Source organism: Neolamprologus multifasciatus, chromosome 1 (genome assembly GCF_963576455.1).
Source record: "Neolamprologus multifasciatus chromosome 1, fNeoMul1.2, whole genome shotgun sequence".
NCBI lineage: Eukaryota > Metazoa > Chordata > Actinopteri > Cichliformes > Cichlidae > Neolamprologus > Neolamprologus multifasciatus.
Window position 1 is genome coordinate 3,384,996 of NC_140439.1, and position 16,490 is coordinate 3,401,485.

At 40.5% G+C, this 16,490-nt stretch overlaps 1 protein-coding gene and 1 long non-coding RNA gene across 9 annotated transcripts in view; both read right to left on the reverse strand.

Annotated features, from left to right (window-relative positions):
• LOC146525131 (uncharacterized) overlaps nucleotides 1-16,490 on the reverse strand; it is a 286,848-nt gene that overhangs the window by 52,505 nt on the left and 217,853 nt on the right. The gene's annotated exons all lie outside the window — the stretch shown is intronic.
• LOC146525132 (serine/threonine-protein kinase BRSK2-like) overlaps nucleotides 1-16,490 on the reverse strand; it is a 168,261-nt gene that overhangs the window by 17,057 nt on the left and 134,714 nt on the right. For 4 of the 8 annotated variants that reach the window (XM_085161674.1, XM_085161680.1, XM_085161670.1 and 1 more), the window contains exons 14-17: nucleotides 10,730-10,790; nucleotides 6,569-7,226; nucleotides 6,012-6,060; nucleotides 3,919-4,042 (exon numbers count right to left, since the gene is read on the reverse strand). In XM_085161674.1, the coding sequence (XP_085017800.1) occupies nucleotides 3,919-4,042; nucleotides 6,012-6,060; nucleotides 6,569-7,226; nucleotides 10,730-10,790 (892 nt within the window). The remainder of the gene's footprint in view (nucleotides 1-3,918; nucleotides 4,043-6,011; nucleotides 6,061-6,568; nucleotides 7,227-10,729; nucleotides 10,791-16,490) is intronic. The other 4 variants (XM_085161698.1, XM_085161717.1, XM_085161707.1 and 1 more) reach the window with 1 other exon arrangement.

The following is a 16,490-nucleotide window of genomic DNA, read 5'->3' on the forward strand; positions in this document are numbered from 1 at the left end:
CACCGAGACGTGAACAGACAGCGAGCTGTTGCACAGAGCTGTTGTGGAGGACCAGCGTGGATCGTCACGATATTAGTCAGGTTTGAATCTCGCGGCTGGTTGGTGTACATGAGCGTTTGCATTTTTCTCCTGGACTGCTGGGCTTCTATGGTCCTGCTTTGTGCGTTTCGCGCTCACTATAGCAGGTTTTTATCACGCTCATGAGGGAGCACCTTCACCTTATATTCCAGGCTTTGTAACTTGGGATGAAAATGCAAAATCTATAAGTTAACACATCATGTTTTTCAAACGTGTGCATGTGAGAAGAAACAAATATCACTACTACTCCTGTTTGATTTGCTTAGTGAGTATTTCCAGGTACCAACGTGAGTCATAATGAACATAATGTTGGTTTTCATCTGTGCTTTATTTTGAAGGTTTATACATACACTGTGAGCAGTGTTGGGAAGTAACACAATACCAGCGTCATGTATTTAAAATACAAAATATGAGTAACTGTATTCCATTACAGTTACCGTTTAAATTAGAGATGGACCGATCCGATATTATGTATCGGTATCGGTCCGATACTGACCCAAATTACTGGATCGGATATCGGTGAGAAATAAAAAATGTAATCCGATCCATTAAATATCAAAAAAGCACCTCACAAAACTTGCGACACGGCGTAACTCGGCTCATAACCGTAGCACGTAGCAGCAGTGTGCATCACGTGATAGAGCAGCTGTGTGTATTTGTAGCCTTGCTAGCAAACCAGCATTTCATCTCCGAGGAAGTTTTCCCAGAGAGAAGTAAAGCAAGTGTGTAAGTTCATCTCTGAATGTCTGTAAAGCATTCCCACGTTAAGCTTAACAACCGAGATATGGAGCGACTGCCTCTCTCTCTCCCTTTCCTGCTGCTACTTCAATCGTGAAACTGCTTAATGATCAGCTGATCGGCTTTTCTGTCGCGAGTCCGTCTCTCTTGTTTGTTTTTGGCCCACTTCTCACCAGAAAGAGGAAACCAGCGGCTGAACAACAGCAGCACGTTTAAGCTTGATAAGCTGTTGTTAGAATTTATTTAATATTACTTTCTACACCAGGATCCTTTTCTAGCAGCTGACCGCTGGTAACTGTGCAGGGGCGGATCTAGCAAAGTGTAGCCAGGGGGGGCCGATAGGGCATGAACAGGCAAAAGGGGGCACAAAGACATACTTTTCTTTCTTATTCTCATTTAAAATGTCGAGCTTTTAATAAATAATTATCTGACTCTTACACCCAAAGTTTTAATCTGATGTAAAATATATAGAAGTCCATTACTGTATATAGTAACTATTAAGTCTAATATAGTAAGCTATACTACTTTTTCCTTCGGGAAGATACCATCTGTGCAGTCTGCAATTCTGTTTAAGAAAGATGTTGAGTCTATTTAATTATTCTTGAAAAATAATTTATTTTTGTGCATTTTCCCCCCTGCATCAAATTAATTTTGATTACATCGATTAAGCATCATGAGGTGGAGGGTGGTTCCCTTTTTTTTTTTGCTGGGAGTTTGCAACCCTATTAGTATAGTACTCATACCAGAATAGGGAGGATGGAGCAGGTTTAAGTTTATTAGATTGATCAGTGTTGCTGAACTATGAAATATTTTGGGCGCAGTGTATTTTTTACATACAGGTTTAACAGAATAGCTTTAGTGTTGTTGTTTATTTAAACTTGAGTATAAACTTATACAAAATGCAGCAAGATATTAAAAAAACGTTTTATTGATTAAAAAACACACTGTATCGGATTCATATCGGTATTGGCCGATATCCAAATTTATGATATCGGTATCGGACATAAAAAAGTGGTATCGTGCCATCTCTAATTTAAATAGGTGTAATCAGAATACAGTTACTTTGTTGAAATAAATAGAATACACGGGGGTCACTTCCTGTTTCATGTTAAGCTGGCCCCTTTCTATGCCTTCTCCAATTTTGGTGATTTAATGCAGTCGGGCGCAGGTTTAGCTCAGTTGGATGAACATGTAGTCATATGCAGTGTTGGGAAGGTTACTTTTAAAATGTATTCCATTACAGATTACAGATTACATGTCACAAAATGTATTCTGTAACGTATTCCGTTACGTTACTCAATGAGAGTAACGTATTCTGAATACTTTGGATTACTTAATATATTATCATGCTGTTTACAACTACATGAATGTACTATTGCTGTGATTTATTACTGTTACTGAAGGTCCGCGGCTCCGAACCGTAGTAAAGGGACCTCTGGCTAATACGGTGGGTTCTGTGTCGGCTCGTAGCTGAAAACTAGCTTTACTTTGTTGTCTGGGTCAACTTTGCTAGCAGAGACAGAGAGAGGCGTTGAAAGGCTGCTCCAACGGAACTTATTGTTTCAGAGGAAAACACGAACACGGTGTACAGTCGAGTCTTAATAGCTTACTTACAACTGGGCTCGTCAGGCTCTCTTCTTGGCTGCAGTGGTTATTATTATATTTACATGCTTCCAGCTCCCGTTTTTGCTCGATGACAGCTCGTACTTTTCCTTTTTCTCCCTCCCTCGCTCACAGACACATAACGTGTATGGCAGTCCATTCTCCCTGCAGCACGGACTACACTGCCCATGATGCTACATTCTTTAGAGCTATACCTGTAGCATTCTGCCTGTTAGCTTAGCACAACAACAACAAAAAGACCTCTCTCACCCAGGAAACACGCAGAGAGAGAGAGCGTCACCCTGTAACCATGGCAACCGTAACGCTGCCGCCTGGAACAACAGAACGTAGCTGTCAAACAAAACCCAAACAGTCCTGACCCGCCACAATATGAAACAGGGAAGTACCGCCGTGTAATCCATTTATTTCAACAAAGTAACTGTATTCTAAATACCACCTTTTTAAACGGTAACTGTAACGGAATACAGTTACTCATATTTTGTATTTTAAATACGTAACGGCGGTACATGTATTCTGTTACTCCCCAACACTGGTCATATGTTGCATGGCTGAGAGCGGCCGGCCCGTGTTTGAGTCCGACCCCCCCCCCCTTTTTTTTTTTTCTAATTCATTTTCCATCTGGGATTAATTCAGTTTCTCTGATTGCTGGAAACAAACAAAACATGTAATAAGAGGCTCTAATGTAAGTGTCCTGTTAATGTTGGTGGTGTCAGTTACACCATGGACCCAGAGGCAGCAGTGCACAGGCAGGAATGCGTTTCCGACACCACTTCATAAGAAGAATGGGACGGACGAAACTTCAGTATCTTCGATGTTTTATTGCTGTGGGATTTTTATTACTATTACTGAAGGCTACTCGCCACCGAGCTAACATTGTTAGCTGGTGTTAGTTCATAGACTGCAGACTGTTAAGCCGTTTTTAAATACTCATGTACGCGAGTCTGTACTCGCGTTTTCACTAGTCCGAACGCAGGACGTGTAGATGACATCACAGCTGCATCCACTGTTAATTTAACTGTGATTAATATTTGCAATGGAAATTACACATGACATAAAAACATGATGGACAACATGATGTAGGTGATTTCTTTAAGAAAAATGAAAAAAAAAACCCCTTTCCAACACTGACTGTAAGACTGTAACATTATGTACGCAAAAATGCTAACAAAGATTTTATTGTCTTTATTTTTTTCTCTGATATCTGAGAATAAGACTTCAGAGACATCAAAGTTCAGATGTGGGAGGAAAAAAGGCAGATTGAGGTCAAACTGATGTGAACGTGCTCTGTCAGGTCTTCCAGTCTGCTGTGTTATGCTGTGTCTGACTTTTTGTATTAAGGAAGAAACCTACAACAATACAACAGTTATTTATCAGATCAGCCTCCATTGTAGCGTAGATCATTCAAATCGGGCATAATGTAATCAATAATGAAATGTTACAGGATTAGAAGAACAGAGAGGAGTAAGGAGGGAGACTTACAGAAAGGAAGGCGTGCACAATGTCGGCCTTTATGGAGCTGAGAGGTTTGTCTCTGATGACTATGAAGATCTGCTCCTCCTTCTCCAGATTGATGAAGTTTCCAAACCATGACTTCTTAGCCAGTCTGCAGAAAAGATTCAAAGTTTGGTCCCAGCGTTACAAAGCACACTCAGTATACCCAGGTTATATTTTATTAACAACTAACAACTAACTAAGAAAAGAGGTGGGATTGTAACAATTACAAAGAAACCCAAACAAATGAGACCGATAGGGGTGGGTTTTTATAATCGATTTATCGATTAAAATCGATTCTGGCTTGGATAACGTTAAATCGATTCATTAAAATCCTGAATCGATTTTTTAATATAAATTTATTTTTCCCGAAATGACAGAATCTCTGGTGAAATCTCACAAAATTTCAACAACCACCAAACAGCTAAGACAGTAAATGAGAGCAGGAACACGGATTCTGCACAAAGACTTAAACACACAGCGCGACCGCGGATCAGAATCAGTGAGATGTCGCCTTTCTCACCTGACGGCACCGACACGGTCGGGGCTGAAAGCCGACAGCTCGCTGATTCTGATGTTTCGGCGGGTCGCGCTTTGTGTTCACGCCCTTTTTGCGCTGATTCTAAAGCTGTTAGTTTGATCTCTCTCCAAACAACATTGACCGAACCAGCAGCAAAAGAAGATCCAAACTACGCTTCACATAAACATCATCATGTATTCACTCTGACTTTTGCTGTTTTGCTTCCACCACGATAAAAATCACACTTCATGTAGAGCTCTCTCTCTCTCTCTCTCTCTCTCCTTCAACAACAGTTTCCCGTCTAAAAATCTGTTTTCTTCATTATTCGCTTGCTTGTTACGCACAAGTCTACCGTTGTTTACAGCCTGTCGGATGCTGTTTGTTTCCTTTCACTTACTTCTGAAAAGAAAGCCTTATTTCTGCCGTTCAATACTGAACAAATTTAAACTTTTTAAAATTATGCAAAATGCAAAACGCTCAGCCTTGTCTCAAATAAAACCGCTGTAACTTCAGAGGTAATGTTCATGTGTTGATTAATGGTTTTCTTTCATTTTTGATGTACTGCAGAATATTTTTATAAAATCCCAGAACAGGAAAATCACCTTCATGTTTTTCTGTGTTTTATCTTCAGCTACTTTGACACAAAGGCATCTGCTGTGACGCTCACACCTTTGATAAAGTCTGGAAAGTGTCAGCTTCCTTTTTATAGATACAAAAATGTAAATGTACTGATCTGAATTATAATATTTCTGACTGTCAAAATTTCCAGGATTCGAATCGAATCGATTCTAGAAATCAGTGACGATACCCAGCCCTAGAGACCGATATCTGACTAATAATTGTAACAGCCACTGCTAACTAACATAGAGTTGTGCAGATGATTACTTTACCTAATTTTAAATCGTTATTATGCTTTTGAAAGATTTGTACTGAAGCATTTTCCCAAAACACAGACCTGATGAGACACACGCGTTTCTCTGTGACTTTCACAGCAAACATGCTTTTCTAGGAAGTGGACAGCTCACGCAGCCTGGCTGGTTATTAATCATGGTATAACTGCACAGAATGGGCACATTACTGAGTTCCCTGACATAATAAAAAAGGGCAATATCTTACATGCTTATCAATGACTCAGCTAACTTTAATTAAAAATAGTTTTGACTGGGGTAAGGTTTGGTTTTGGAGTTTAAAATAACTTGTAGCTGGTGTCGTCTGACTGATGATAACCGTCATTAGCCTGCCTGCTAACAGGGACAAACTGCTAACTGCTAAATAATAAACTACCTAACAACAGGGAGCCTGTTCCTGTGTTTTCTCTGTATTGTTGCAGGATCGTTACCTTACACTATAATACTGTGATTTGGTCTTATATGAATAACATCGAAAAAACGCAGTTCGCTTGCTAGCTTAAAATGCTAACACATGGATAAGTCTACCATTCAGATTCCCAATATGCTAAAATAATGCAGCTGCTGCAGGTTCACATTTGAAACACTTGTGCTGCTATTACATAAACATAATGGACAGGTGAGGTATTCATGTTTGCTGCTGTGGTACTCACTCTGGCGAGGAGTCTGGGGTGAGACTGGACATATCCTCCTGGGTGGGAACTGTGGACACAAACAGAGGCTACATGTTTGATTCGGCTCTATAACTTATGGAAACAGCACTTGGAGAGATACTTCTGTCTTGTTTTTAGCACTACTAAGCAGATGTCATCAGTGTAAATGAGTACTGGGCCTCATCATGACTTAATTCAGTTTGTCTGATGGGGGGTTGGTTCAGCAGCATCAAAGCAGCTGTAAGAAAACTACCCAAACTAATGAAAAAATGAGGGAAATTTGTAAATTTTCCACTTTCTGTAACGAGGCCGTTATCTTCTTTATGACATGGCCTCAGGATGCAGATTCTCACGGTTAGGCTGGCGTCAGGTTAACTGCAGGTAAACGCAGTCATTAAGAGATTATTTGTCCTTGTTATTCCCCGGAGCTATAAGGATGGATTGCATAAACACTCTGCTGAGTAGATTATCACATGGATAAGAGTAAGAAATTCAATCTGATTAAGCCAAATCATGAGGTTTCATTTGCTGGGCCCTACCCGTCTCCTCCACCATACCTTGCATTTTCCTGCGGTGGAAGCGTGGTGAGCCGAGGAAGCTGTTCTTGATGGAGTTGAGGCGCGTCCTCCAGGGCATGCCGCCGATGGAAGGGCTGGGCGGTGGTGTCGGGCTGGGCGTGCCAGCCGGGCTGTCCTTGGGCGTGTGCACTGGGGTGCCTTTGGGGGTTGGGAGAGGGCTGCCTCTGGGGGAGGGGTGGGGAGTCACCTGCGTGATGGGGACAGATTTGGCGTTGTGGTCAGGGTGGAGGTGGTGGCGGCGGAGTGGGGACATCGGAGGCACCGGGGAGAGAGGGATAGAAAGCTTGGGGGGAACGGTAAGGGGAGGGTGGCGCCTCACCCGGGGGCTGTTGGGGATGCAAGGGGCCAGAGGCTGGCTCGGGGTGGAGGGCTCAGATTTAGGGGTGGTGGCAGTCTGGTCCGTGTTAGGGAGTGGGTTGGACCTGGTGGTTTGCAGGGGCTTCTCAGATACTTTGGGCTTAGCAGGGAGGGTCTGTGTGCGGGGGTGCATGATGGGCGAGCCCATCTTTGGCTGGTAGGAGTTATGTGTACGGGGCCCCACCCCATTAAGGCGGACCTCGGGGGAGCGGGTGGGGCTGCAGTTGGGGGACTGGCATAGGTCTGGAGATTGGGGCGGGATAAAAAACCGCCGGATGGGCTGCGATTGTCATGCACCGTCGCAGATGACAGCAGGGTCAGCCAATAAAAAAAGCCCGAGGAACACCACGGCCCAATGAAGGTTCATTCCCATTCAACAAAAATAAAAATAAGCAAACACCAGGAAATAAAAAAAGGAGTGTGGCAGATGGTTGAGAAGTGGAGCAGGCAGGAAGTGGTGAGAGTGCAAGAAAGAAAGAAAGACAGAACATGCGATTAGCAGAGTGATTAAGCCAATCACGAGGCAGCAGTGGAGCATTCATGAAGCATTAACAGAAGGGATGCACCGAGATCAACGTGGTCCACATTCTCATACTGTGTCGCTTCTGTTACAGCATACACAACATCACAGTCTACCTTTGCTCTCCAAGATTCACCTGGACTCATTACTTTAGTGCATTATAACCATGTAAATCACTGTTTACACGGAGAATAAAGCATCGTACGCTTTATCTATCCTACATATGAGCAAGCAGCGTGTCCACCTCTTTAAAAGCTAAACCCCTCACTGTCCTGTGAAAACGCCACCACTGTGGTCACACTGAACACGCTGGAATGTTGCAGCAAATCTCCAGAATGTGGAGAAAAAAAAACAACTTTTAACTGAAAAGATGAAGGTTTGGAGTTTATTTAAATGTTTTGGCCTCTTAATATCAGAGCCAACCATCAGCGGCACTTCCTGAAGCTAAGGCTTTCACCTGACAGATGAGACTACTGTGAGATACATCGGTGCATCCCTAATTACCAGCAAGTGACCCAGCTTGAAAGCTAACCGATTTAGCTTCACCCTCCACCTGGGAAAGCAGCCAGAGTGCATGCCCAGTGCTGACGCACAATACTGTGGGATGAATGAGCAGATCACTGATAAGACAGGTCAGAGCGGTGAGAATCCACAGCTGAACAAACTGCCGCAGCACAGCAGACCTCAGCAAATCAAAAACGGCGAGGCTGCAGAGCCTGTGGCGAGCTGTCAGCCCGTTCTTGGAATAGCATGTGCAGCTGATCTGCATAAAGTAACACAGTCATGTCTGTTTAAGAGTTTAACACTGAGAGTTCTGCAGTTCGGATTCAGTATTTTCTCATTACCGAAAAAAGAAATGCATCAGAAGACTCAGCAGCTACTCATTGATTCTTATCAGTAATTAAAACGGTAACCTTTTTAGGAAGTTTCAAAAGCATCCTCTCTTCAGCATGTATGAAACAGACTGAGCAAATAAACTCAGGTGGGTCTGTTGAACGAATCAGCATCACTTATAGAAAGAGGAGCTGAAGATTACAATCGATCTCCTCTTTAATTCGCTGTGTCACATCACAATGTGCGGCTCACAAGGACAGAACATAAAACTTCAACACGTCCTCACAGGATAGAAAATGTTACGATACCCAGGCTGTGCTCTTTCTGAGCGTTAGTTAGTAAAAATGAACGACTTTAAGGAAACAGCAAAGCAACACCTGGAGGCTGTGAACTGATTCACACACTCCTCCTCCCTGCTTTGACTCTGCAGCAGGGTTTTCTCAGAGACCGACCGACGTGTTCTTCCACTAATTTCACGTCATCAGAATCTGTTCTTCGTGGATATTAATCGCCATATCTCAGTTTGGTCTGCGCTCATAAATGGATCTGGTCCCGCTTCATCTAAAGCTCTGTGTGACGTACAGCGCAGCGCACACTGGGTTCAAATGATCCTAAATCAGATCAGCCTGCTGTGAATAACAATGAGGATAAAAAGAATAAGAACAAGAAGCCCTTTATTTACTTCACAGCTGCAGAGCAGTTAGATGACGATATAGATAAAAAAGTGCATCTTTTATTTTCCACAGATGACCCACTGACTGTGATTTGTTTTTCAGTAATTTGGTGGAAACTGTTTGAGTTAGTAATGGAGCGACATCATCATCATCAACAAATAGCATCTGTTAACCCTTTAAAACCGGTCGGAGCTGGCATGCTCCATTTTTCGCAACTATTTTTAAATCCCGGTAGCTCTGCAACCACGTAAGCTAGCGCAATAATTTCTTTTGCATATGAAACTGGAGGAGTTGTACTTACATCTTATGCCATCAGCTTGTCCTCGGTCACAGTTTCCTTCCACATATAGCTTTGCAAAAACTGCATAAAAAGCACTTGCAGCAACAAAAACATAATATTCCAGAAACACTTTGCCGCAACTTTTTTGTATTTACAGTTTTGAGGGATAAGCCTCTTAAATTTCTCTAACTAGAAATATATGTTAAAAAACAAAAACGATTTTCAATTTTTTTGTAGTTTATTGCACTTTTTCGCAATTTATGTAATTACTATGCACTTAATGCATACATATTATTAAAATCTGGACTATAATGGTTGTATTGATGTCTATCAACTTGAAATGCTCCCAAAAATGGCTCCACAGCATGTAAAAATATAATATAAGCTCTGGCGGACTCGGTTCTATGGTAGGTCTTAAAGGGTTAAATGTCTTATTACGTCTCCCCTGACGATTTCACCATTCACTTTTTAAACACAAGTTATTACAGTGAATGATACACGTGTTAGTTTGTTTCCAAATATTTGGTTTTAGCCAATATTTACAGTTTATTCAGAAGCGCCCATACGTCAGCGCTGGCAAAGGTGTTAGTGGTTCATTGGAAAGAAAGGACAAAATGCAAAAAGCATTTGATTGTTTGGGTAAATTCAATCAACAGGCAAACACTCATTTATCCTCGCAGCGATGAGGTCGCTGGCGTATTCTAGTGGGTCATTAGGAACAACGTGCTGAGCGTTTATGACTGAAAAAACAGAACATTTCATTTACTACAACGGAAGACTCGATAGATACTTTTTAAAAACATTTTTCCCTGAAAACTCAAATTATTAAGCTATTAAACTTCCATCAGTTACATAAATTAATCGACTATTTACCGCAGCTGTGCTGTTATTTTACCTGAGGACTCGTTTTTTATGGTTCCCATTGTTAGTGATGTTTTTGTCGTTACAGTGAGCGCTTTGTGGGGATTTTTAAGACAGATACTCTAATATCACATGTGCAGAACTTGAAATTTACTCGAGTTCCTCCTGCTGACCAGCTGTTAGAAAATTACTGACATGTTTTTTCCTTCTGCTTTGACTTTTTCAATGAAACTAAAGTCTTATGAATCTTCAGCAGGCTACAGTGAGAGAACTACAAATGGCTCTCAGATGGACTTTGTTAGTTGTATATAGTCAGCTTTGGCCTTTTCATGCTTTAGTTAGTTTAACATTTCCAGATTGGCTTCACTGCAGAGTTCTTCTTTCTTCACCTGCCCTGACATGATGTACAACTCACTCGTTTCCCTCATTTAGGCTGTGCTGTACGTCAAACAGGCTTATGATGAAGTCCACAATGTGAGCTGCTGATGGGAGGCAATGGGAGGGAAATGTGAACAAATATGTGTGTATGAGCGTAACAATATGCCAGCAGAGCCAGTCAGCCAGCAAGGTGCTTGTGGGGAACCAATCACTGCATGGGAGGGACGTATACTTACCCTGGGACTGCTGAGAGGACTGGTGGACAGACCAGAGGACGCTCCACTGATTGACCGTGACCTACACACACACACACACACGGTAAAATCAATATTCACAAAGTGGACAGTATGCATGATGCACAATACCACAATGTACAAAGCAACACACACACACACACACACACACACACAAACTTGTTTTCATATCTTGGTGAGGACATCACACACACAAACTTGTTTTCATATCTTGGTGAGGACATCACACACACAAACTTGTTTTCATATCTTGGTGAGGACATCTCATTGACATAATGCTTTCCCTTGCTGCTTACCCTGAGCCTAAACCTAACCATAGCCTAACTGTAACCCTGACACTAAAACCACATTTTGAGCCTCAAAAATGTCTTCAAACTCGTGGGGACGGCACTTTGTCCCCATAAGTGACTGTTGGTCCCCACAAGTATAGTAGCATGCCAATTTTCTGTCCTCACAGCGATGCCTAAACATGTACACACACACTTCATCCAAAGGAGCTGAACCTTTCTGTGTAGCTCTTCCTTTTTTCCCTTCTACAAATACATTTTATTGTCTCCGTCCTGCTGAAACCTTTCCTCGTATCAACATCTGTGAGCTCTCCAAACCAAACTTCTTGAGCTGCCCTCGTGGGGCAACTAAAAATTCATTTGTCAGCGAGGCTGTTTCCCCCCCAGGCCACAGTCACAATAAGCACCATTAAGCTAGCATGCTTTTTTACAGCTGGCATGAGTTCTGGACCTCAGCGAGTTTCTTTTTTCTTTTTGAAAATGTTTAAATCATTCATTGTTTCATCCAGACAACATTCATCTTCCACATTTCTATATACTCAGCTTCTCCTGCAAAAGATGAATGTGTACAAAATAAAGTGCTTTACAGTTTTCAAATCTCTGGTGTTGACTGCATTACAACTCAAAGAGCTGGTCTGCTGCAGCCTTTTCTCCTGATCACTGGAGTTAAGGTGCTACCTTTAATATAATATATTCCTATGATATAGCTCTGATGAAAATGTGGGCTATGGTGGAAATCCATCCATCTTCTTCCGCTTGTCCATTCTCATGATTTCTATCCACAGACTTCACTGACTGCTCTCCTGTCTTTGGGTTCCTCTTTTTCTATTTGATTTAGTGCAATGACCATTACAGATACGGTAGTAAGAGGCTGCTAACCTGGCCGTAAATGGTTAGTTACAGTGGAAGTGGTTAGTGGAGATTTTCCATTGACTCTGAAGGATCTTAGCTTTTGTGTGGCTAATAATACAACTAGAGGGGAAAGTTATGGTGTGACAGGACAACTTCAGGCTTCAGTAAATCATGTCCTTAACCAAAGTTCAGAGCAGCTCACACACACACACACACACACACACACACACACACACACACACACACACACACACACACACACACACACACACACACACACACACACACACACAAAACCAGAGAGCTACTGCAAAATTCATTACCATGGTTTCTCTTTTCTTCTTTTTATGAGTGTTTCCATTTTTCATTTACGTGTCATTAACTTTTCACCCCCCCCTTCTCGCTTTTGCCCGTACGCCACTTCCACCATTCAGGCCCGCTGACGTCTTTGAAGAATTTGGGATTTAATTGCCCATAAACAATTTGGCTTTGTTGGCAGTGAAAAATGAAAACACTACATCATAATTAAAAATGCTTGAAGACACAGACAGACTGATAGAAACACAGGCACACACACAAAAATAAGAAAATAAATAAATAAAATTCTCATAAAGCAGAAATGACATTGCCAACCGCAAATTAGATTTTGCAGATGTGCTGTCATCACACGAGGAGCTCACAGCTATGACCCTTGGTTTCTTCATTATTATTACTATTTTCATTATAACCATAATATTATAATAATAATATTTAAATAATATTATAATATTATTATTATTATAATATTATAATAATAATAATATAATAATAATATTTATTTAATAATATTTTTAATAATAATATTTATTTTAATATATTATATATTTAATATAATATATTTATAAATATTATTAAATAATAATATTTAATTATCATTATAATATCATTTAAATAATTATTATTTATATTATTATTTAAATATATATATTATTATTATTATTATTATATTATTTAATATTAAATAATATTAAATATTATTATATTATATATATATATATTATATATATTATATTATTATTATTATTATTATATATTATTAAAAATAATATTATAATAATAATATTATTTAAATAATATTTAAAATGCCGATGTTGACATGCTCTCTCTTTGGCTGCTTTAGCGTCTCTACAGCGATGCAGCTGAAGAAACTTCTAAAACAAATATTAGCAAGTTGTTAGAAACCAATTAGCTTCTTCTGCTTGTGTAAAGCTTTTATAAACAGTATTTTTACATCTGAACTCAACATTCTGCTTTAATTGAATTTAGCTGTGAGTGAAATAAAACATCTGCGTAACTGCTGCTGTGCTACTGGATTCATCATCCAGATTTTTTGTCTTTTTGAAATAGAAAACGACATTAATCTTGTTTTTTTTAATGACACGATGAATTAGTCTGACTTAAACATGCTGATGATTTACGTATTTAAGAAGTACAGACGAACGTCAAACAGCTGATGGTGAGCCTGTGTTAATAACACCACTTCTAATCTTTCAATTGAAGCAGCTATCATTAATTTAAATATATAGACGCACCTCGTTAAATGTGACCACTGCTTATGTTTCCAACAGTAAACTGCAACTAAAAACTGATATTATTTCCAAATGAATTAAACAAAGGTCTCTCTCAGAGTCTCATTTTAAAATACTTAACAGCATTACAGAGTATGTCTAAAGCCTGGTAGCCCAACTATGGGTCGTTTCACACTTTCTGACAGGCCTCATCTTTGCATCTTAGGCTACGTTCACACTGCAGGTCTTGATGCTCAATTCCGATTTTTTGATCAAATCCGATTTTTTTTGCCTGCTCGTTCACACTACAAATAAAATGCGACAGCAAACACGCTCTAGTGTGAACGCTCAAAGCGTCTTGTGTCAGTGACGTAAAAGACGGATTTAATGCAACATGACCATTCAAACAGCAGTCGCTTTCTAAAACATCGGATATGATATCATGGTATGACAGTGTGAATGGGACAAATCCGATATTTTCAAATCCGATCTGGGTCACTTTCGTATGTGGTTCTGAATCCGATACATATCCGATGTTTCAGAAAGCGACTGCTGTTTGATGGTCAAGTCGCATTAAATCCGTCTTTTACTTCACTGACACAAGACAGACGCCAACTATCAGCGCCCGAGAAGACATCGCGAACGCTTCCTGGCCATCCCGTGTAGATGTCAGTGAAACTGTTGGGAAGACAACGTTGGAGAAACGTGAACATTTTCTTTGTACTGTATAATCTGCAGATTCTGACAGAAATCTGCAACTATCCTTTAAAGCACCGCTCCTCTCTAAAACAGCAATAAGGATCATTATTAGGTTATTTACATTATTATGTAAATAACAAAATAACTTAAAGCAAAAATTGGGAAACGTAAAGTCTGAAGTCTTTATATTAAGGCCATCAGTCAAACAATACTGTTGCTCTGGGTCTAAACAGAGCGCGTTGTGTGTGACGTCTTCTTTTGCGCATGCGGCCGCTTTGAGCGTTCACACTAGAGCGCGTTTGCTGTCGCATTTTATTTGTAGTGTGAACGAGCAGAGAAAAAAAATTGGATTTGATCCAAAAATCGGAATTGAGCATCAAGACCTGCAGTGTGAACGTAGCCTAATTGGAGCCACTGAACTGTGCCTCTCTCCTGTTTGTGCCGTCAGTACCTTTTAGGCTATTTTTTAATGAAAACACCTGACAAACAATGACTTACTAAATGGTACAGATCATCAACGATGTTTGTTTTGGTGAGTGAAATTATATCAATTTGAACTAATGAGCAGATGTGTGTCTGTGCACTGCAGCAGTGCTCTTTCTGAATGCAGTTTGCTACCTAATCTTCTTAGAATTAGTTGATCGTTTTTGCACTTTACCCTTTTATCCAAATATGGCGCTTCTGGTTATGCGAAAAAATACACCAGTAGCTAACATTTATAGTTTTAAAGAGTTTTAAAGAAATGATGAAATCACAGTTCATTCATGATGTTTGTTTTTCAACCCAAAAACTGGACCATCAAAGTTATTTAAAATAACCGAAGAGCAAAAACAAATAAATAATGGAAGTTAAGAAATCATTACGTGAGAAGTCGAAGCATCAAACCGAACTTTTTGAAAATCTGCTAATTGTATCAACTACCTCATAATTTTAAAAGCTCTTTGTTTTCCATTATTGTCTGTAGTCCCGCTGTGATACAGTCCCAGAGTATAATACTGCAGAATCACACATATTCTATCTGCTCTGCGTCCTCATGCTGAGGAAGCACGCACTGACGTTACGTTAAATCATGGCGACAGGACTCTCCCGTCAGCGAGAGGAGCTCTTTTGTAACACGCAATTCATCAACGGTGGCGCCCATCCAGGACAAACCCAGGACGCTAACGCTAGCTCATCTCTGAAACAGGAAGATGGATTCCTGGTTTGTTGCTGGTGATGTTTGTTCGTGGGCACAACAAGCTTCATTTTACGGATATTCCCAGTTAGATGACGAGCAAGATAAAAAGCTGTTCAGTGGGACTGTGAACCTCATTTTCATCTCGTGTTTATGCTCCATCTGCATTCAAAGCAATTAATTTATGCTAATCTCCATTAAGGCCACAAATCCATAGACAAACTTGTGTTCCTCCTGCAAGGTCAGCCGCACAGGGAGGATCCACAAATCATTATACACAACCCTCCCCATGCATCATTGGAAAAACACACTGGCAAAGTGCAAAAAAGTTTGTTTGTTTGCCAGTACTTCCTCCCCACACACACACACACACACACACACGATATGGAGTGAAGATGTTAGGAGGGGAGGAGGCGGTGTTAGACACGGAGGCAGGAAGTTGACCTAAAAATTGTGTTTGCCTCTCAGCGGCTGAGGAAGCAACACCAAAAAGGAAGTGAGCGCAAAACTCATCGTGTGCCATTTTTCAGATTTCAGTGTGAACAGAAAACTCTGCTCACACTGATATAGGCTTCTGATAACAGCGTGACCATTTTACATCATGCTGCCTGGATCCAAATGCTGTTTAGATCCAATACTATCTGACACGATACACCTGAGTTTCCATTTGTATCCACTTTGTCTTATTATGCACTGATGGACACCAGCTGTAGTCTGTCCCTACAACTCTAACATTAGGGCTGTTTGATATAACGATATATATCGGATGACGATATAAAAACGTCTGTCGTTTCATTTCACGCTATTGTTTGTTTCGTGGTGTCGCAAAATAAACTGTTTACGGTAATATTTTTTCATGGTTTTGATGGTCACTGTAGTGGCTATATTCATTTCTTAAAGTTCTCTCTTTCTCTTATATTTAATATAACCACACTACGGACGGACAAGCGCCTGTTTTTATGCGTTGTCGTTAGCAACAACGACGGTAACACCATCGCGTGTCCGCTTGTTTATGAGCCACATAAACCTTTCACAATAAAGCTCAAGATCCTGTTGAGACCTTTCAAAATAAACTGAATCACGTGAAAGATGCAGAGTATTTACAGATGAGAAGTAAAAAAGACGCCAGGTGCAAAAAAATAAACCTTAGACTCAAACGTTAGAACAGGCTTTTCCCCGCAGCA